Source organism: Dermacentor silvarum, chromosome 9 (genome assembly GCF_013339745.2).
Source record: "Dermacentor silvarum isolate Dsil-2018 chromosome 9, BIME_Dsil_1.4, whole genome shotgun sequence".
Taxonomy (NCBI): Eukaryota; Metazoa; Arthropoda; class Arachnida; order Ixodida; family Ixodidae; genus Dermacentor; species Dermacentor silvarum.
This window is the reverse complement of record NC_051162.1, coordinates 26,895,368-26,917,150: the sequence shown is the minus strand read 5'-3', so window position 1 is coordinate 26,917,150 and position 21,783 is coordinate 26,895,368. Positions and strand designations below refer to the sequence as shown.

Below are 21,783 nucleotides of genomic sequence, written 5' to 3'. Positions count from 1 at the left end.
TTCACAGCAGCGTATGCTACCCGCGGACAATGTTATTTCACCAAGCCCGAGGGGTGGTTCAGGGCATCTTTAAGGCAGATTGATGATGACGAGGGCATCACTTTAAAGTTTCCTTTCTGTAAAAAAAACAAACATTTTTACTGTTTGCTGCCCAGGTTGATTTGCCTCGACGAAGGGGGCAAATTTAAATGCTCAATTGTTGTGTTTGTTTGCTGTTTGCTGTGCATATATGCCTCCTGATTCGCGACGGAAGTTTCTAGAAATAACTGCGCGATCAGATAGCAACCTTTAATCAGGGTAAAATTGCACTCGCTGATTATTTAGACCTGTCGGGCAACAATTGGGACCGCCCCTCTCTTGATAACAGCTTAAATGTGCATGCAGTGTATTATTCGATAATATATTAAGAAAGAATATGCAACGAATAGTGAACCAGCCGACGCGAGTAAACCAATATTCCAGTTTTGTACTTTAGCTCGTCTTTCTTAGTCGTTCCTTTCAAACATTTTTGACAACAGTTGAAGACGGCTTGTCGGATCACCAGATGGTGTCCTTTTCCTGTTCACTTAAAGCCGTACATGACGTTCCTCCTGCAAAGATGATCACCGAAAAAAGTTTTTTTGTGTGCAAGAGATGAAAGTGTTCTCGACTACCTTGATTATTTCATGATTTATTTTCATGGATCTGACGCCCCCGAATTATGGCTCAAGATTTAAAAAATAGGCAATCACTACATCGATAACATTATTCCTAGCAAAATAAATAAATGCTTCAAACGGACTCCTTGGATCACGACAGATCTTGCAGAAAAGAGGCAACTTAGCGTCTGAGACGAGGGCATGCGTGCCATGAGGATGTTATTCAGGCTCGGATTGCACCTAATCAAGCTCTGAGTAACGCCAGCCGTCCGCCGGGGTTGCTTAGTGGCTATGGTGTTGATCGGCTAAGCACGAGGTCGCGGGATCGCATCCCGGCCACGGCGGCTGCATTTAGATGGGAGCGAAATGCGAAAACACCCGTGTACTTAGATTTAGGTGCGCGTTAAAGAACTCCAGGTGGTCAAAATTACTCCGGAGTCCCGCACTACGGCGTGCCTCATAATCAGATCGTGGTTTTGCAGGTAAAACCCCGTAATTTAATTGGAATGAGTAACGCCAGCCGGCGGTACTTTGAAGTTTTATTGCTTTTTCATACGCTATGAGCCACATTAATTTTTGAATTTTTTACGGAAAATTTGAAAAAAATCAGTTGGTAATATCATGCATGATGGCATCCCGTTTGTGAAGAACAAAGGGTAGCTGATTATTTCAATTCCTATTTGCATAATGTTTTTTTTTCATTCAGACGTGCATGTACGTTGTGGTTTTACTTCTGACGAGATTGTACATGGCATTGTAAAATTGTACCCGGTGTTCTTTCTATGCGTCTTAAACTAAAACTGAAGACGTCACCTGGACGTGATAACACACCTAACACGTTTCCTCACCGCTATGCTGAAATTATGGCAATGTTTTAGTTAATTTCTGTGCGTCGATTTCCCCAGCTTGTCTCAACGAGTCGCAAACGGCTCGTGTAGTGCCGGTGTTCAAGAAAGGTGACACCTTAGTGCTTAACAGTTATCGCCAATTTCATTAACACCGTCGTGGTGTAAAACCTTGGAACATATTATTAATAACTATGTAAACATAACTGCTTGTTAGCTTCATTTCAGCATGGTTTTAGAAAGGATATTTAACTGCAACGCAATTAACTTCTGTTCACAGTTGCACCTAGATTGTAAAGTCCGTCTGAATTGATGTTATACTTTTGAGTTTTACTAATGCCTGTGATCTTGTTTCACATACTAAACTTATTTTTAAGCTTAAATGTGTTTGTCTGCCGGCTTTCATAATTACGTGGATAAATGCTTACCTTACCTAACACAAGTCAGTTTGTGAATGCCAATGGCTACTCTTCTTCGTCACTTACTGTTTATACCGGTGTCCTCCAAGGCATGAGTCCTTGGGCTCTTTCTAGTCTTCCATTACATAATTTATATTGTAACGAAATTATGGAAAAGTTTCAAGCTGTATTATTGGCGATTATTGTGTTTTGTTTACAACAATAAATACCCGGGATGATCAACTGGCACTCAATTTCAACCCTAGAATTATTTTTGACTTGTGTACTAAGGGGGACATGAAACTAGTGTAGAAAAAAAACTGTCATTGTGAAAAGTGCCAATAAAATTAACAGCCTATCATACCAGTACAACGTTTCCGCTCAACGCTTTAATGAAGTAAGTGCGTCCCACATTGTGACACCACAAGTAAGTGGTGTCACAATAACTAACAACTTAAGCTGTAATACCCACACTTCTTACGTATGCGCACCCTCGTTTCGTAGACTGTCCTTTCTGTGACATAAATTAAAACGCGCACCTTCTCCAGTTACACTCCTAGATTATACGATGACTATTAGACCAACCTTAGAGTATGTATGGACAGTTTGGGATTCATTCATTAAGACTAACATTGCTGATTTGGGCACGAAAATTGTCCGATTCATCTTCTCAAAATTCCGCACTACTGACTCTCCTACTTCCGTAATGAATGATCTCGGCATACCGACATTTGAAGCTCGGCGCAAATCAATGCGGCTAAAGTTACTTTCCCTACTGAAACATAACAAGCTGTCAACCGGTACCAATCCATATCTAAAGCCCCTAACAACGGAACTAACAAGGCATCGTCATGCGCATTCATGAACCTTTTTCCGCGCTATTCCTTCTTGCACAGATTAATGAGCGACTGGAACCAGCTGCCGCCGAACTTACTCAACAATACTGAAGGCTTTGACGATTTGTTGTCATGCTTGATTTCTTTTTTTACTGCATGTTTTTTTTTGGTGTATTTCATAGCATTGTGCTAACCCCCCTCCCTCCCCCCCTTCTGTTTTGATAAACTTGTTATAACTGTCTGTTGCGATTATTGTAATATTTGGGTGTGCTAAATATTTTCATTTGATTTATTTCATCGCGTGTTGGCCTCCTGCCTGGGCCTGAGGTTGGCCGGCAGTATTGTATAAATAAATCAGTAAATAAATAAATAAATATTCTCCAAACATTTTCTCGCGAAAGTACTTCCCTTGCTCTTTACCTCGTTCCTGTCCCCTGATTCAAGGTAAACCTGAAGCACGCAGTCTGAATAGAAATGACTCTTCCGATATAGAATCGATGACAACATTGCAAATCTTTCGATGTGTAGGCGCGCTTTTAGCGGAGCAATAACTGGATAACGGGGATTATCTAATAGTATGGTCTTGAGCACATATGAGGGCTCACACCGCGCGCACGCCAAAGAGGCATAATAAGCATTACGTGATCTCAGTGACGTCACGCTGCGTGCGACTGTTTTCGCCTACGCCAACCAATGAGGCGCCGCTGTATGACCCCCCCGTGCTTGCTCTGTGATTCTTTTCCACTTTTCTGTGTGTTGGCTTTTGCGCTGTGTTATTATTTCTGCTTGTTACCCTCTCCGGTTTTTTCTCTCTCCTATTTATCGTGCGAGGATGGCGTCTGCCGTCAAACCATCCAAAGTCTGTTGAATAGACCGAGAAAACTATCGCTAAGAAAGCTATCGCAAACACCGAGTTGCGGGCATGAACGAATAATTACGTTCAGCAAATATTAATACGATGAGAGCATTAACAGCGCACACTTCATGGCACATGAAAACATACACGAAGCATAACACAATCTGTGCATAGAGCCCACTTACCTGGGCCTCGTAGCTGCTAACAAATCGGAAATTATAGGCATACTTTTGATCGCACCGCTTGAAACAACGAGCGCCTTAATTTTTGTTTTCATAAATACATGGTCATCTTCTCACAGCAAGGTTTTCGTGCCAAACCGCATCTAATCGTGTGTTTCAAATAAAAAAGTCGAATCCCAACTTTACATAGTTATATAAGTGTGCTGCCTAATTTTTCATTGTTTCTGTAAAGCTGCTCTAGCTGACATCTAAAACATGTCATATAATTTCTTGGATAGCGTTGCATTTCGATGGATGGATGGATGGATGGAAAAACTTTATTTTGGTCCATTGGGTCGATATGACAACAAATTTTCCCGTTTTTCTAAAATTCACTTTAAATGGCTTTGACTCATTTCGAAAGAAACAAAGCTTCTCATATATCTTCTTTCTGGGGTTTTGCGTGCCAAAACCAGTTCTGATTAAGAGGCACGCCGTAGTGCAGGGCTGCAGAATAATGTTGACCACCTGGGGTTCTTTAACGTGCACTACAACGCAAGCACACGGGCGTTTTTGCATTCCGCCTCCATCGAAATGCGGCCGCCGGCTTCTCATATATCACAGCAAGACGTAACAACATTGTAGCTCTGAGGGGACTGAAAAGTACCACGTATCCAAGCCTACTCCAGCTGTCGTTTTATTTGAGCAGCAAGCAGAAAAGTTGAGCAGCAAGCACGAAGTAATGCCAAGTGATGCTAAGTTATACGAAGTGTATAACCACTTCCTCGTGGTTCGTGGTATCGGGGAACGCCTCGCGAAGCATTTGCAGTCCGAGAACACGTAGGGGTAGTGGGGCAAAAGCAATGTACAGTGTACGGGCGGCGCGACGCAGACGAAACGCCGGGATGACGTCACGGTGCATGCGCAGTAGCGCGCAGCTGCTGGGAGCTCGGCAGAGCCGCCTCCAGAGGCGCCTGCTCCAGTCACGGGCACCGCCAGCGTTCGGTGCTAATGCGGGGAAACGGTGAAGCGCGGATGGCGTCGGCAGCACCACTGCGCGTTGCCTTGTTGGTGCGGCTACAATTTGTTTCTCTCTCTCTCGCTCTCATTTTATAGGTGTCTCTCCCGAGCATAGCGTGCGACGCGCGCACTCTCTCTCGCTCTCACTTTTTCTTTCTCTCTCCCGAGCATAGCGCGCGACCCTCCGCGAGTAAGTTGCTAGGTGACGCAGTGGCAGGCGGCACACATTACGGCCGGCTTAAACAGCTCCGCTGTTAAAAAGAATTTATGGGGTAAGTCAATAAAGGGATTATATATATAGAGTCGGTCATCGAAGGCGTACAGGCTATTTGAGTGGTTTTGACTGCAAGTGGTGGTGAATTCCACTTGGAAACCAGTGTTATATTTTCCTAAATCTATGTGCACTGTGAACACCGTCGAACTCGAACGTTGTCATGTAATGCAAGCATCCACAATTGCAGGTATAAGTTATTTCCGAGTTTCTGTATATCTACCGCCATTGTGTTCTTTTGGCCGTGTATCTGGTGCAGCTGGATCAACTCCGTGCACTGGACGAGGCGCACAGGGAAGCCGTCCGGATACTTCTCCTAGAGGCAGCGAAAGCGGTTCCTGCCCCTGTGGTACAAACCAGACCGGCGTCCAGTGCGGAAAGACCTGGCTCTCCTCCCAGGTGCAGCCTCATCTGCAAAAAAGAAAAACAGTCATGACGCCTAGATTACCAATCAATCAATGCATGTTCTTTGTGACGGACTCCAGAAAGCTCTGACATCTCATAAACACTACGATAGCGCAGAAAAACCGAGAGAACAATTGCAGTACAGGCGGTAGCACTCGTGCACTCCCTTTTGTGTTTGTGTATTTTTCGCACTAAAGTAGCAGTTCCATAGGGCACCAAACTAGACCAGACGTATATGTTCTTGCATTCATTCCGCGTATTGTTATTTTAGTGGAGCTGATACAGTATTTGCGTATCTTAATTTAGTTAATCAGCATAACAACCGTGCTCTACTTCAAAACTGTTGATGAAAAGGTGGTAAATAAGAATCCGTAGCAGCACACACAAGTTCGAATTCAGTAGTTCCGCGAGTATGCGGGAGTAGTTGCTCATTTCACTGCACAACCGCTATATATGTACTTTATGTGTCTGTACAATCTTCGGTAAGCAATGTATTTTGACGCGAAACAATCTTCATTAGACAGCGTCACAAACAGCGCATGTACGGTACGGTCGAAGCAAGGAATGCGCACTATGGCCAGGATACTGCATAGATAATCCGTCGTATGGTGTCAACATCAACCAGCTAGTGTGATGTGTTGAGTAGTAGCTCATCGTCATGTGTTCTGTCTATCTTGCTTTTTGCGTGAATAATACGTGTGTTTGGCTGCCCGCCTCTGCTTCTATAATTATTTCCCACCCGAGCACAGTTTTTTAAACGCACTGCAGTAGTTCAAAGTAGTTGGGTGGGTGTAACTAGGCGGGCATTGGACATTTTGCTGAAGATTGTTGCAATTTGAGGTTTGTGCAGTTATTACATTGCTACTTAGTTATGATGTAAAACACGCGAAGCGATATGAAGAAGTGACCAGAAAAAGAACAGCAAATAACGCTGTTTTATGTCCTGGCGTGTCTTCACATCGTTTCGCGTCTATTACGTCGTAACGAAGTACAAATCAGCTCGCGCAGTAACAAATACTGATATATTACATTCCAAGCGCCGTAGGTGGAAGCCTTAAGTCTGATTATCATGCGTCTGCGTATCAAGGTGCATGGTCAACATTGTGCTGAATGGAAAACAGCCCATAGTTCGGATATAAATGTCGCATATGCTATGCCACGCTCTGGACCAATCATTTTAAAACTGTCGGTATTAGAACAATCATACCATTGCTATGGCGTCGAATACCCTTATTCTCTGGCTGTTCTCTTTGTAAACCTAACAACGTCTTCGCATTTTCAGTCCATGGTGTTGAGTATTATTGATCTCATCGGTGACACCTTAACGCGAACCCCTCCCATTGCACTGTAAATCATTTTGCGAATACTGTTGCAAAGAAACTGCTCGCGAAATTGCACAGTCACCAGTGGCGCACCGACGGGGGGGGGGTTTCGGGGGTTGTAACCCCCCCCCCCCCCCCCCCTGAGGCCAACTTAACCCCCGCTTTTGTTTAACCCCTTTCCTTTCCTTGCGCATTTGCGTAATGCAACTAAGATGTAAGAGGCGCAATCATCTGCACACTGGCAAAAAGCGCATTTTTGGGCAATTTCCCGTGAACAAATTGAAATTAGTGCTGTTTAGATGATATTGGCAAACTGCCAACCCCCCCCCCCCCTCCCCTGGCAGAGATCCTGGGTGCGCTACTGACAGCCACTATTCGCAGAAGACCTGACAGCAACTCATGCATACTTACACCTTTGATTGCACGTTGCTGCTTTTCTTTGCCTTTAACATTCTTGAGAAATAGTTGGTTTGATGTATATTTTGACATGCCAGCCAAAACCGCTAAAGTCTAAATTTTTCCGTCATTGATTTTTGCAGCGGAGTTCTTAAACTGGAATCGCAGCCAACTGGTATTCCAACTGCAGATGTTAGATTGGACAGGTGAATATATAACACTTGAATTAGGTAAAATGTATAAACGTGGTTCTCTGCACAAGGTGATAAATATTACTTATGACGTAAATGTGTGGTACTAACGATCGTGTAAAGAACAAGCGCATTTAGAAGGACAAATGACTGCACGGACAATTGGTAAGACTAATTCTCAAAGCAATATTGTGACTGCTAATGTTATAACCATAGAAAAAAGATTTCTAATATTCCTCCATGGTGCACAATGCTGTGGCATTTTAGGTATTGCCCACTGTGATGCAGATTAACAGTCCAACTCTTGTTAAGTTGATCTGGAAGAATGTGCAGAGGTGCCTCCTGCGCGCCCATTGGGTAGTGTAAAGGATGTTTCTATGTGGCGTTCAATGTATTTCTAAAAATAGGTCTGAAAGCTCCCTCTGAAGAGCTAAAACCATCGTGGACACAACATCAGTTGCATGCTCGTCATACGTTTGAGATTTACTAATGTATACCCAGGAGACTTGTGACTTGAATCAAACATTTATACGGACACTAAAGAGGAAAATAGGTTCGTCTGTATGATTGAAATACCGTACTGTGATGCTCAAATGTTCACTATTACCGCCAGAGAAGGTTTGATAAGCCCGAAAACACTGGAGACGGGTGGCGCCACTTTCTTGAAGTTCTTGCATCAGCTTGCCCTGATGTCATAAATTTTGAATACTTCTGCACGGGCCTACAGTTAATTTGATATCGGTAAGGATGGACTACACTTTATTCTGAAGGAGCGAAATGCTTAACTTGCCAAGTTTGGAGAACGTTTAGTGCGTCACTACGGTCACAATGCGTAAAGGTACTTTGAAATCCTGCGACGTCACACTGACGTACTGGCGTTGGTTCTTGGTGGCGCGAAATTAAAAAAAAGTAGAGCTTTGCCGTTCTTATTCTGATTGAGTAATAAACTTCTTCCTGTGAAATCAAGGAAATGTATTTTAGATACCACACTTTATTAGTCTAATGTGAATAAGTTTTTTTCTTTAGTTTCCCTCTAAAGAAAGTATGACTGAAATGAATTGACAGCGACTGCAGCGAGGTCATACGCAAATACTTGTAGCATGACGTTAGCGACGTAACTAAAGATAATGCGGTGGCAGGATCTGAAATATGTGTTTAAGGAAACGTAGGGTCCGTGAATGTATAAGTATGTCACGGTATAAATAATTTTTTTTCATATTCCAAGCAGCCGCACACCTATTTGTCTTTAAGCAGTATTGTCATCATCTACTTTTTGTTTTCTAAACACTTTATCTGCGGTCAGTCATATTCTAGATTAAAAGCTTTATTCTTCCTTAGATTGGCTTGTTAGTGCAAAAGTGTGTTTGCTTTTTTTTTTCGCTGGAACTTTTGGCGGGGTCCTTGTAAGTTGCCTTGACCGTATGTTTACTTTTTTTGACGTTTCCTCCTCTGCCTAGCGTAGCCTTTCATTTCACGCTATACAAATTGCAGAGCCTAAGCAACGAAGGCGTACTGGCACCACAGTCTTGCAGGTTTCCGCGGAGGTCAAATTTTACGGAAGCGTAATGCATAGCGACAATAAACGCTGACACTCGTTGTGTTTGAGAAGCACTGGCGGTTATAATTCGATCACCTGAAACCTTGCTCAGCAGTATTTCTCAGCTTATGTGTCATGCTGATATTTATCACACTGATATTATATCAGGGTACAATCATCGCTTTCTACGGGTGCCAACAAATTGGGCAGAAACTTGGAGGTTAAAAAGACGCTGAAGAACAAGTTAAGGACCGCGCAAAGAACGGTGGAACGAAAAATGTCAGGCGTGACGTTAAGAGACAGGAAGAGAGTGCTGTCTATCACAGAGCAAACGGGGATAGCCCATATTCTAATTGACATTAAGAGAAAAAGATGGAGCTGTGTAGGCCATGTAATGCGTAGCATGAGTAACCTTAGGACCATTATAGTTATCTAATGGATACCATGAGAAGGGAAGCGCAGTAGTGGACGGCAGAAAACTAGGTGGGTGATGAAGTTAGGAAATTTGCAGGCGCAAGTTGGAATCAGCTAGCGCTAGACAGGGGTAATTGAACACCGGAGGGAGAGAGAGGCTTTCATCCTGCACGAGACATAAGTATAGGCTGATCGTTATTATTATTATTATTATTATTATTATTATTATTATTATTATTATTATTATTATTATTATTATTATTATATTAGTAGAAGTAGTAGTAGTAGTATTTTAAATTATTATTACATCGCCTGACGTTTTTTTGTTGTTGTTAGACCTCATCTAGCAGTGTGAACGCGTAGTGTCTGCCAGAAGCAATTGTCATGTGATAGCACCTGCTTCGGGTAGTGAACACTTGCCTAGATTCCAGTAAAAATCTGCATTCCTGAATCGTTTAATACAGTCTCCGTTTGAATCTTTCAACTATGATGCCGGAAGTAGAGCACTGCACGGGCTCGGGCTTACCCGAAAGCCCGGGCCCGGCCTGGCCCGTGGGCCGGGTCGGGCCGGGTCGAGCAGATTTTTCACGGGCTCGGGGCGGGCTCGGGCACGGCGTGTGCTTTTTGACCCGGGCCCGAGCTGGGCTCGGGCTTTCTGCGAAGTATTCTCGGGCTTCTCAACTCTGAAAAACATGTATTTTTCGGTAAAAACGGACCAGGACCGGGCCCGGGCCGCAAAAATCGGCCCGTGCAGTGCTCTAGCCGGAAGATAGGGGTCCAAGAGTGTTTGATACTGTGAGTGCGTATCAATTAGTCCTCGGTATTTTATTCGTGAACTTATTATTAGAAAATGCTGAATGTTTGCTTTTGTTTAAACATAACGTAAAATGCCTATTGGAGCCTTGTTGGAGAAAGAGCAACGCATGCGCGGAGTGGTGAGAATAATTCTGCTGCAGAAAAGCCACGGATGTTTCCCTGAGGAACCATTTTGTCTGCGAACGGATGCAGCAACCAAATTCTGTGCAAGAATTTTGACTCATTCAACAAGAATAGATCGCCGGTTGGCAGCCTATCAATTTGTTTTGGCGATTTACATGAAACATTATTTTATTGAGCCAGTTAGATTTTGGTTGCTTTTATTTATTCTTACAGGTAGTGTTCCATTAATAAACTTGGCTTCCTGAGTGAACACAACACGTGATGATGCTCTGTTTTCCTTGTTTCATTAATCTCATTGTTATCGTGTACCAGATAGCTGAATCAAGTTGTTCGTCATTTACAACCTCCTCAGTGTAACAGACGTTCTGTTGTCAAAGATCGTTACACGTTTGTACAGATAACATGAAAATAAGCAGTTTCTTTTTTTTTTCTTTTTGTCAGACGAATTCCACGCAAGTGATATACTTCATGTTTTCTTGAAATTATACAATATTTGGCACTTCATTGTATATTTCAAGCTCATTTTTCTCAAATATGTGTATTTGATTTGGTTGTTAAATTTGACTTCCCGAACCGAATACGCATGGAGAAATCCAAGTTCCTTGCACCGTTAGTAAACTGCCGGTCCTATGTTCTCACTCATGCACCTTCACAGGCAGAGACAACCGGAGGCAGGCCACAAAGACGTCTACAATGTTCCGCGACACTGTGATATCCCTGCAGAAGGTTATCGAGGAGAAAGATTTGGTGATTGCACAAAGGGAGACAGACATCGCCGCACTGGAAGGGAGACTGGCTGAACTCGCCAGCCAGCTGGAAGAAGCTGCCAAGAGGAAAGACTTGGGAAGCCTGGTGCACACTCTGAAATCGCAGGTAGACGATAAAGAGAGGCAGCTGAAGGTAAGACAGTGACTGACAGTCCTTTGTCCATTCCCTACATGCGAGCATTCGGAGAAGTGAGATATATCTGAGAGAAAGACGTTTATTAAATTAAAAAAAATTGTACATGTATTAAAAGGCAACCCCAGTGAATTTTGGAGAAGTGAAGTGTGATTTTTAGACGAATCGAATTTGGCAGTAGTTTTTTCACGGCGTCCGAATTAGTACAGTGTAAAGGATGTGTAACCCCTTATGCACTACCTCGAACCCTGGGGGCTTTTAAGGTAATAAAGTGAAGTAAAGTGAAGTGGTTTCCGAGTGTCACCAGACAGACGTTTGTCGACAGTAAATCATGCGAACAGCGAAGCAGAGATGCATTGTATAGTGTGAGATTTTCATGCTCAGAAACGTAAACCGGATTAGACTAGTTGGTGCCATTCCAGTGCTTCATTCAGTAAGCCAAATAATAACAAGAAAAGAATCAAGAAGTCAACCAATACATTTTCTCCGACGTATGGTCACTAGAGAAAAAAAGACAGAAGTTCTGCATGAAATCTGATTTTCGGAATTTTACTAGTGCTTTTCCTTGTTACATTCTCTTCTATGCGTCATAATTTGTATTGTGAACCTGCTGGAAATGATTTACCTGCATTGATTATATCAAAAATAATACCGCGATATTAAATTACAAGAAACAGCATCATGCCTCACCAAATGACATCAGCAATAACTCATGCAGCTCAACTATTTCAAAATATATTTCTATAAAATTTGGAGTTCCTTGGAGGGTCTCAAAGAAACTTGCTACTTCATTCACAGAGTTCAATTGCGTGCATCGAATTGCCGTACATTGCATGCTATAAAAGCGGAAGTATAGCATATAAATCCCGCATAATATCATAGGCATGTTGTGCGCTTATGTCGACCTTCATACATCGACTAAGGTTGCAGGTTGGTGTTTTTGGTATGGCATACTGAAGTTCTTATGCGTAGTGCACCCAACGCTGGACAATAAAGCGACACACACATGGCACTGCAAGGCCTACCTGCACGAGCTCGTGACCCGTCCTTGCTTATTATTATGGGTCTCTTCGATTATGCTACACTTTCTAGCGCCATTTGTATGTGTATTCTGTCGGTCTTCTGTCCAGCATCAGGCGCGCTAAGCCTATGGTCTTCAGTACGCCATATGCCGGCACGTTCGACGTGTCGAATTAGACTCTGTGTCACTAGATCGTAAGTTGCGATTTGCCTCAGTACTTGCAGGATGCTAGCGCTCACACAAAGAAGTGCCTTTTGCAGGTGGATCCTTGTTGCGAGATGCACGCCCTTTAATTGAACGAGTGATGCAATTCATTTAGACACTAGTGTGCTGGGTTGGGAAAAAACATATTCGTCATATAACGAATGAATTAAGTTAAAAATCATTTTTTGTATTTCAAGATGTTACGGTCATTACTTAGTGGGCTCATTTTCAAATATAGTGCCTAATGGGGCAAGATGTCTTCTGCGAAACCAAGAAATGTTAAAATAGCATCGTGTGTGAAAGAAAGAAACCGAGTTTCACAAGAGTAGAACTTGTCAAAACCATGCTAAACGCTTCTAAAGAATTAGTTAGATCCCAGGAACGCTATAACACGGGTAAACAATAAATATTCAAGTAATCTTAAACACATTGTTTGTATACCAGGTGTTTCTTTAGAATATCAGTATTTTTTTAAATTTTCTGACATCTAGCACAATTCTAATGCTTGATATGAATTTTTTATAAAAGCGAACATTATTTGCTCAGTAAAATGAAACCGAAATATTGACTGATAACGAAATTTCACAATTTTTTCACGATTACTTTATGGCTCATATTACGATTTACGAATTGTAGTCGGTGAGCTTTTAAAGCACATGCACTTGGAAGGATGGTACTGGTTTCAAGATATGCACAGTGAAACGCGCATAGAATGGACTATTGTTCCACTTACTTTTCAAAGAACACTGTTTTATGTCCGGAAGCACAAAACTAACTGGAATGCTAGAGTCTTTCATCGTAATCTTTGGGAATGAATATTCTGAAAATGATGTCATGCTGAGAATTTGCACCTTTCGATCTTAGCAGCTACACTTAGTAAATTGAAATTTGTGCCCTGAAATTAATAGTTAGAAGCATAATTAGTGAAATTTTGTTTTATAGTCTGACGTGATTTTTTATTTCTTGTGCAATTACCGTCCACCTCTTAGAGTAATCCGGCTCAAGGACTAGAATTGTGCCATTTGCCACAGGTGACATGTGAATCTTCTATGTAGTCTAGAACAAACAAAGAAGTACCCAGTACTCGTATATGCTGTTTTATTTACTTGGGAATTTGGTTTAGTATGTGTAAATACAAATAGTTTCCCTGCCCTCTAATCAAGTGGCGGCTTGGATCAGTGGAAAGGACTGCTTGCAAACACCTGATAATACAGTGACCAAACTGCAATGTGCGATGCCTGAAATCAAACTTACGAATCAAATCAAACTTACGAAGACTTACGAATCAAAAGCTTTGTGAATTCCATTCCTCTAGCGCACACACATATCTCCGTTAACAAACGCGACCCAAAATTAAGAGCCATGGTCGCCCTCTTTCTTACATTGTCACTGCGTGCACCTTTGCATGATTGTTCCGGAAGCACGCCTATTACGTGCTGGAAAATTATTTCACTATATCATCTGCAAATCGAGTCACCACTTTGTGGATAAATTTGCCCGCTTTCAAAGGCCCACAGCGAGAAGATTTACTGATCAGTGCATAGTGCCATTCAGTCGAAGGCCAACATTGAGCAGAGCGCGTGTAAACATTCCGTCGGTCGTATATGCCTGAGCTTCAACGGGTCATGCGATAGATGCTGTTTAGCGCATTCATTGACTCCAGTTGGTGGAGTGTGTACGCGGAGCCTGCATGGCTATTAATCGTTTCAATGGCAAGTTACGAAAGACTTGGCTTATAACATTTGTACTGCTTGATTTCTTCTCCATAATGCGCAAATAAATGCCAAATGAAATTGAGAGCGTATCTACGAAACGAGATACAGTAGGTGAAACATATTGTTGAGCTGCCGGTTAAAGGCAAATGTATGGTCCAATACTGGGCTTAGGTACTTACCTTTACAAGGTGTGTTCTTGAGGTGCACCTCTACGGAGATATAGAATAGGAGCTTGCTTAAGGGGAAGGTTTAGCTCGGGGGCTCCTATATAAATATATGGGAATGCGGAAATCGTGTTTTTTTCGCGGTAATCAATGAATTGAATTTAATGTGTTTTCTTCCTTTTAAAAGAAAATGTTTTATGTCAAGTGACTGTTGAAGCCGATCTTACAACAAATCCGTCAGTTGCTTCATAAAAAAATGTTGAAAGTAGCAACATTTATAAAAACTAACCGATCAGGTTTACAACTCCGTAGCTCGCTAATCCAAGACGATATCACAGTTATGAAACTGCATTTATTAATACATTTAGAGCCGTAAAAATTCATGTATGGTACACACATGTAAAATATATAATTTGTGAATACGACTCCTGCAAAACACTTGTCAACATTGCAACAAAACCTTGCGAGCTATAAATTTTTGCACTAAATTGGTCTACTTTAGGCGTTGCAGCGGATGCAGTTTACAGAATTATGATATCTGTTTTTTTTGTTCAGAGTTACGTAATTTGTAAACATCGTACTTCTATTTTTCGAATCAATTTTAGGCAATTTTTATTAAAAACACTTCAGCTCCTAAATCCAAATTCCGCGTCCTTCATGCAGTCACTATAATTTAACTGTCTCTATCAACTGCAGCAAATTTCATTACAATCGGTCCCGGCTGTATCTCAGAAAAGCACTTCTGCGTTTACATGTATGCTGCATTGTAAGTTGGCTCCAAACTAAAGCTTCCTTTTAAACAAACGAAACAATTTTCCCTGTAGAAATCATATGACCACCACGTGCGCTAAGAAGAGGACGACGAATCCTGCAGGTTTTCTCACTAAAACATCTGCTGCTGCTCACGATCGACATTTCTGTGAATACCATTGTTGAGGAGGTCGATAACTAAAGTTAAATTAGAAGGCACGGACTAATACTCCGATGTGTGTAGTTTTTGCAGATGCATTTTTTTTACTTCAACCAAATTGTTTTGCCTCCAGGTATAGGGCCATGAAAAGCATTGAATTTCCTTAATTGAACTCGTACCTGTAACGCACCATGCTTCTTTAGTGATTCCTAATTTTGTACAACTCTTCCAGGGGCGTAGCCAGGGGGGGGGGGCTGATGGGGCTTCAGCCCCCCCCCCCCCTCCGAAATGTTTTCGTGCTGGCATGCACCGCCGCCCAAAACAACTACCGGCGCCGGGAATCATTCTGTATTTTGTTTCCAATGTCTTTTTCACGCTCCAAAAGACATTTCGGCACGAAAATTGCGAACTCGGGCTGGATTTCATGGCAGCACTCTCCGAGCACCAACTTTCCAGGGATTTTTGATAGCGAGCAGGCGCGTTGCGGCACCTCGCAGCGGCCGCGGAATCTACGGAGCACATGGATTTCAATTCCGAAACTTTATGGGTATAAAGTCATAAAACTTTGACGCGACTAGTGCACTGACATTTCCAAAGGCGTGCTTTAGATTTTAAATTCTGGAATTCTATGGGTTTAATGTTTTTATATACTTGGGCCAACATGCGCGCACTGGAGCCCTCGTGTCCAACCAAGCCCTTGCAGAAGTGTAAGCACGTGCTCGCAATTTTCCACACACACGGAAATACTAAAAATCACCGTGACTGTCACCTGGCAGCTGATAATTTTCTCCTACCGTTTTCAGGAAGCGCACCCAATGTGATCGATCAGCTGGAACAGGGCAAGCATAGTAAAATAAGGAAAACCGAAGAAAGTTAACGGCCTATTATTGAGGCAGTTCTTTTTTGCGGGCGACAAGGTCTGGCTCTCTGTAGCCATGAGGGCAGTGGTCCTATAGATTTAAGCAAAGCCCCCGCTGAAAATACTGGTATTTTCAGAGTGCTTCTTCGCATGCGAGCTGATTTTGGAGATACATATCTCACGAACCATTCGGAAAGTTGCCCCAGTAATGCCTCGTATTTAAGCCAAGATGTACAATTGCAAATTATAAAAATTTGTGGTGAAATTATCAAAGAAGGCCTATATTGAAAAGTAACCGCTGCAGGCTGCTTCTCTATACTTGCTGACGAAACGACAGATATTGCTGGAATCTAACAGCTTACTGCTTGTTGAAGGTAGCTAAACAAGGATGCCAACGATATCGAAGGAGTGTTTTTAGGTTTGGGAACCGGAATAGATGCCCTCTCTCATTGCGACTGAAGGTTCTATGTAAACGTGTACGAACTGCTGCAGATTCTAGTCAGCCTTCCAGTGACCACTCCCAGCGCAGAGATATTTTTTAACGTGAGATTACTAAAAAAATACTTGCGCTCTACAATGTCTGGGGAACGCATGGTTAGGCTGGCCCTTCTATACACTCAGAGAGACGTCGTCGTCAACGTGTCCGAAGTCATTGACGGCTTAGCTAAACTTCCCCGCCGAGTGAAGTTTGTCCTGTAGCATAGTGAAGCAGCAAAATAAATGCAAGTAAAAAGCTCTGTTCCATCAGATCCATAAACTCGTAATTATAAAAACGTATGACTGTTCATTAGCTTCTAAAACCACAGAAATTTTCCCTGTTTATTCTAATAGTTAGCATCATGATCAAAATTATCACGCGAATAAGAAAATTACGTGGACATCAATAATCAATTTTGACCGACCTTGCTCATTGAAAGCCCGGCCCACGCGGCGTTTCCCAACAAAGACACTCGGATATTGGGTAGTTCAACTTGCCGCATCATCTGTGGCTTTCGTTTGGCCTTTCCTTTCGTTTTTAGCTACCTGCTTTTACTTCTTTTTTGAACCTAAACAATATACCCTTCTTTAATTTTGGATGCAGAATATTCGTTACCGCTCTGCATGGAGTTAAATTACACATTTTCGTACCGATTTCGGCATTATTCCGCTATTATTCTACCCATATGGTGCGGTCGCGACCGCCGCATTGCCCAAGTACATATCACGATTTCTGCGATCATAGTTTTGTTCGTGCCTGGATCGTCTGTCTTTTTATGCATAAAGTTTAGTATCTGTGACTGCGCAACATGTTTATTTGTCTTGTTTGACGCATTATATACAGTGACGTTTGCTTAAATACGTAGATTTATTGGAGACTCATACGTATATTAAATATCTTGTTGCGAGATGTTGTATATACAAGCAGTGAACTGTTTCCAGTGGCACTTTGTTGTACTTTTCAAGTTGTATGTTCGCATTTGTATATTTCATTCTATCTTCGCATTTATAATGTATATTTTGCGAAACTCCTGCTTTTTAAATGTACTCACTGTTGTGATTATACACCACCGGGAACAGCTGCTCCTGCGCAATCAATTGCAACAAATGACAGCTTCATTAAGGTTTTTCCCTAGCCGTTGCATATGTACAAAAATGTAAACAAGGCTCTTGAATGACAAACATTCATCAAAATATTTGTCCCCAACTTGTTCTTTTCATGACCTTTACGTTTTTCATATGAGCTGCACGCACTGAGTTGCTGGTTAAGAAGTGATATAGTTCTAAAGTTCGTGTGATATTTTCTTTACTTATTAAATAGACAAAAAAGCGCGGAAGAATTCATATCAGTTATTTCTGCCACTGTTTTTGGGACATACGAATATATTCTTTTATGAAAAAATACATATTTTACTTGACAGTGCATAGCGTTCAATAATTTGTTTGCAGCATCTAATATACAATCACATTGGCAATGCAGTTATTATTCATGTATTTGATACCTCGACTAATTCTATAAGGAGGAGACCGCGCTGCAAGGCAGGCCAGCACCCCCCCGAACAAAATTTCTGACTACTCCACTGATCCCTTCCCTAGCCTTTCGGGCAGAATCCAACTGGGCTATTTGTAGGCTTTTATGGAGAAAAAAAAAACTGGCCGCCACACCAACCCTCGCACAGTCATGTAACTTTCTTACATTTATTATGCCTGGTCATGTCTCATCGGCGTCAAAAATTAGGAAAGCGCAGCTTATCGAGACAAGCCTTAATATTCCTACGGCATGCTCAGGCAGACTGGAGTTCAAATTTATTGCCGGCAATTGCACACGCTATGAACTCAGTGTTCGGCAGCATTATTTTCTGCGGCTACAAGGCGCGCGGATATAATCCGCACGATTCTCAATTAGCAGTCTTTTAACGCCCACCTTGTGGGATGGTGGCACACAAAGCAAGATAACGCAGCTTGCACTTCTACTGCAGGCACTCAGTCAAGCTCTCGTGGAACTACGTGCTGAAATGATGCGGACCGTAGAGCTCAATACTGTCGCTGCCAGTGGTGGGGATGACGACAACAGGGTGAGTAGTTGAAGTTGCTGGAGCAAAATAAATGGGCCGCTTCTTTCTATTTGATTGCTTGTAATGTAGCATGAATCGGATAATGTTCCTGAGCAAACCAGTGGAAACTCACTCTCGCTTTTCGATTATCTACGCAAGCTTTACCTGTAGCAGTTGTTGCTGTTGACAAAGCTATTGAATATAGTTATTGATTATAGCCAAAGTTGTTGCGGATTTTTGGCATTTATTTCTTGTCCTAACGAAGTTCGTACGCAGAACGTTGCCGCAGGAGAAGACACATTGCCCTCGCCATCTTGGCATCGAGACAAAACCAAGAACTATATATTCTTACACACTGTCAGTCAGCATGTCGAGCCTACGCGAACGGCCATCTACATAAAATCGCATGCGATATTCTACATCGCCTCAACGAAATACCCCCCCACCACGATAATTTCGACACCGGGACATGAAGGCGTTAGCGGAAACCATCGTGCACACACGATAGCCCGAGGTCACTGTCGCAGAAACGAGACGAGACAGCTGCGTTCGATGCGAACGAAATCAAGATTCTTCTTTTTCTTTTCTTTATTGCTTTTCTTAGCGCGCACGCCTTTGGAGCCCGCCGTCTTCTTCTTTCTCGTCTTGTCCACTCTCATGAGTTTCAATAGCTTCCGGCCGCGAAAAGTTTCCTTCTCATCAGTGGAAGCAACCTTCGAGTGTGTATAGGTGTTGAACAGGTCTTCGAACGAGTTTTCCTTGGGATTTTAAGAGACAGGAGCGCGGTTCCCCTCGACTCCAGAATATACTTCAATGACCTTAGCCAGGTTCCAGAAGGATCTAGGAGCACGTGCACCGATCAAAACGATATCTCCTTGGTTCACTGTCATTTCTTGCTTTCTTGCGTTACACTGCTCTCTCAGTTCTTTCAGATATTCCTTGTTCCATCTCTTCCACCAATCTTTCGTAATTTTTTGCTTATTTCTCCACATTTCTTCTATGCTGATCTTTTTTTCACTTTCTGTACTGTCTTTGATCCTATGCTTTCCACCTATTATATCAGCCGGCACAATAGGTAGAGGTTCATCTGGTTCGCTGTATACATAGGTCAACGGTCTGTTATTAAGGGCAGCTTCAACTTCAGTTGTTAGTGTTTGCATCTCTTCTCTTGATAACAGTCTTTTCCCAATAACTTTCCTCATTGCTGATTTCATGCTTCGTACCATTCTTTCATAAAAGCCTCCCCACCAAGGCGCTTGTTCTGTGATGTACTTCCATTTGATTTGATCCCCTTGGCTTGCTCTTTTGGAGACTTCTTTCTGTAGTTCCTTTATCATACGATTGATGTCTCTGTTGGCCTTCTTGAACGTCCTTGCGTTGTCACTATAAATGATGCAACATAGCCCTCGTCTCGCACTAAATCTTCGGAATGCATGTAAGAATGCTTCTGTTGTCGTGTTGTCCACAACTTCGAGATGTACAGCTCGTGTGGTAGCACATACAAATATTGCAACATACTGTGTTGTAGTACCTTTCATCACGTACTTTACAAGTAACGGACCCGCGAAATCCACTCCGATCACTTCAAATGGTTGTCTCTCGTTGACTCTGTCAGCAGGAAGCGGTGCTGTTTCTTGGTGTAGTGGTCTAGCGTCAAATCGTTGGCACTTTAGACATCCATGAATTATCTTCTTCACGAGCTGTCTTCCTTGTATTATCCAGTACTTAGTTCGAAGCTGTGATAATGTGACGCTTATTCCTCCGTGCAGCGTGAGTTGATGGATATGGCGTACCAGCAGCTCTGTACCAGCCGTCCACTTTGGCAGCACAATAGGATGTCTTTCGTTGTATGATAATCCACTTTGAAGTAGCCAACCTTTGTGTCTTATGAGACCTTGATCGTCTTCAAAGACTTCCGTACCATGAAGAAACATCCTTGTCTTCGTAGGAATGCTCTTGCTCTGTACTATGTTTTCTCTTATATGTTGTTGTTCTAGCTAGATTATTGTCGTCTCAGCATTCTTCAGTTCCTCAAAACTCAGATCTCCGATGATCGGTCTCTTTTTTCGTATATTCTGGATATACCTGAGAACCCAAGCTGTGACTGAGTAAGCGTATGTATGTGCCATACTTCTCCGCGTCAATCACTGCCGTATTTGAGGAGCATGTGTTAATCGCATAACTTTCACCATGCTCAGTGTCGTCTTCTGCTTCTGTTTGTTCTGTATTTTTCTTTTTCAGAACTGACCATTTTGGACCATGCCACCATAGCTCTGAGTTTATCAGACGCTCTGCGCTTACACCTCTAGTCATCAAATCAGCTGGGTTTTCTTCACTTGCAACGTAATTCCACTCTGACAGTTTCGTTTTTTCCTTTATATCCTTCACTCTGTTTTCGACAAAATTGTCTCGTTTTTTCTTTCCGCGTAACCAACTGAGAACAATGGTCGAGTCTGTCCAATATCTCGTTTCGTTGAGTTTTCTTACAAATCCTCTTCTGATATATTCAGAGAGGCGTGCAGATAACGTCGCAGCCATTATCTCGAGTATTGGCAAAGACATTTCTTTCATTGGAGCTATTCGTCCTTTTGCTATGAGTAGCTCAGACTGTGTTTGGTTTTCGTAGGTATTTATCAAGTAGGCTGCTGTTCCGTAAGCGTACGGGCTTGCATCAAAAAACAAATGAAGATCCGTGTGAAGAGGCTGGCTGCCTTGGTTAATATCAAACCATCTAGGTATGCTGAAGTCATGTATTAACCGTAGCTCTTGAATCCAGTTCCTCCACGACGCCGTTTCATCTTCTGGTAGTGGGTCGTCCCAAGATGTCCCCTTCCTCCACATGTTTTGTATTTGTCGCTTAGCTGTCACTGCGAATGGAGTGAAGACGCCTAGAGGATCGTATATTCTTGCTGTTAGCTGTAGCATTTGCCTCTTAGTAATTGGACCGCTCGTATCGATGTCCTTTGTGTCAAAAGATGGGAGGTACAATCTATCTTCCTGGTAATTCCATCTGATGCCAAGTACCTTTATCTGGGTTGAGGTTTCCATGCCTGTGTTTTCCTCTTGTATGTTTATAGTTCGCTGTAATCCAGGCTCATTAGTTTTGAACTTTCTGAGTGTCATTGACGCCTCTTGAAAAATGTCTTTTGACTCTTTATAAAGTTTTTCGGCTTCTTCTGATGAGTTGGCTCCCAGTATCACGTCGTCGACGTAAATGTTGTTCTTCAACTGCTTATTCGTTTCCGGAAAG

The 21,783-nt window shown here is 42.4% G+C and overlaps 1 protein-coding gene across 1 annotated transcript in view; it reads left to right on the top strand.

The window, feature by feature from the left end:
* The window catches only part of LOC119463500 (centrosomal protein of 290 kDa-like), an 83,152-nt gene that overhangs the window by 54,757 nt on the left and 6,612 nt on the right, over nucleotides 1–21,783 (top strand). Inside the window, exons 22-25 of the mRNA XM_049655244.1 lie at nucleotides 5,285–5,424; nucleotides 7,292–7,354; nucleotides 10,889–11,129; nucleotides 18,459–18,554. Coding sequence (XP_049511201.1) covers nucleotides 5,285–5,424; nucleotides 7,292–7,354; nucleotides 10,889–11,129; nucleotides 18,459–18,554 — 540 coding nt within the window. The remainder of the gene's footprint in view (nucleotides 1–5,284; nucleotides 5,425–7,291; nucleotides 7,355–10,888; nucleotides 11,130–18,458; nucleotides 18,555–21,783) is intronic.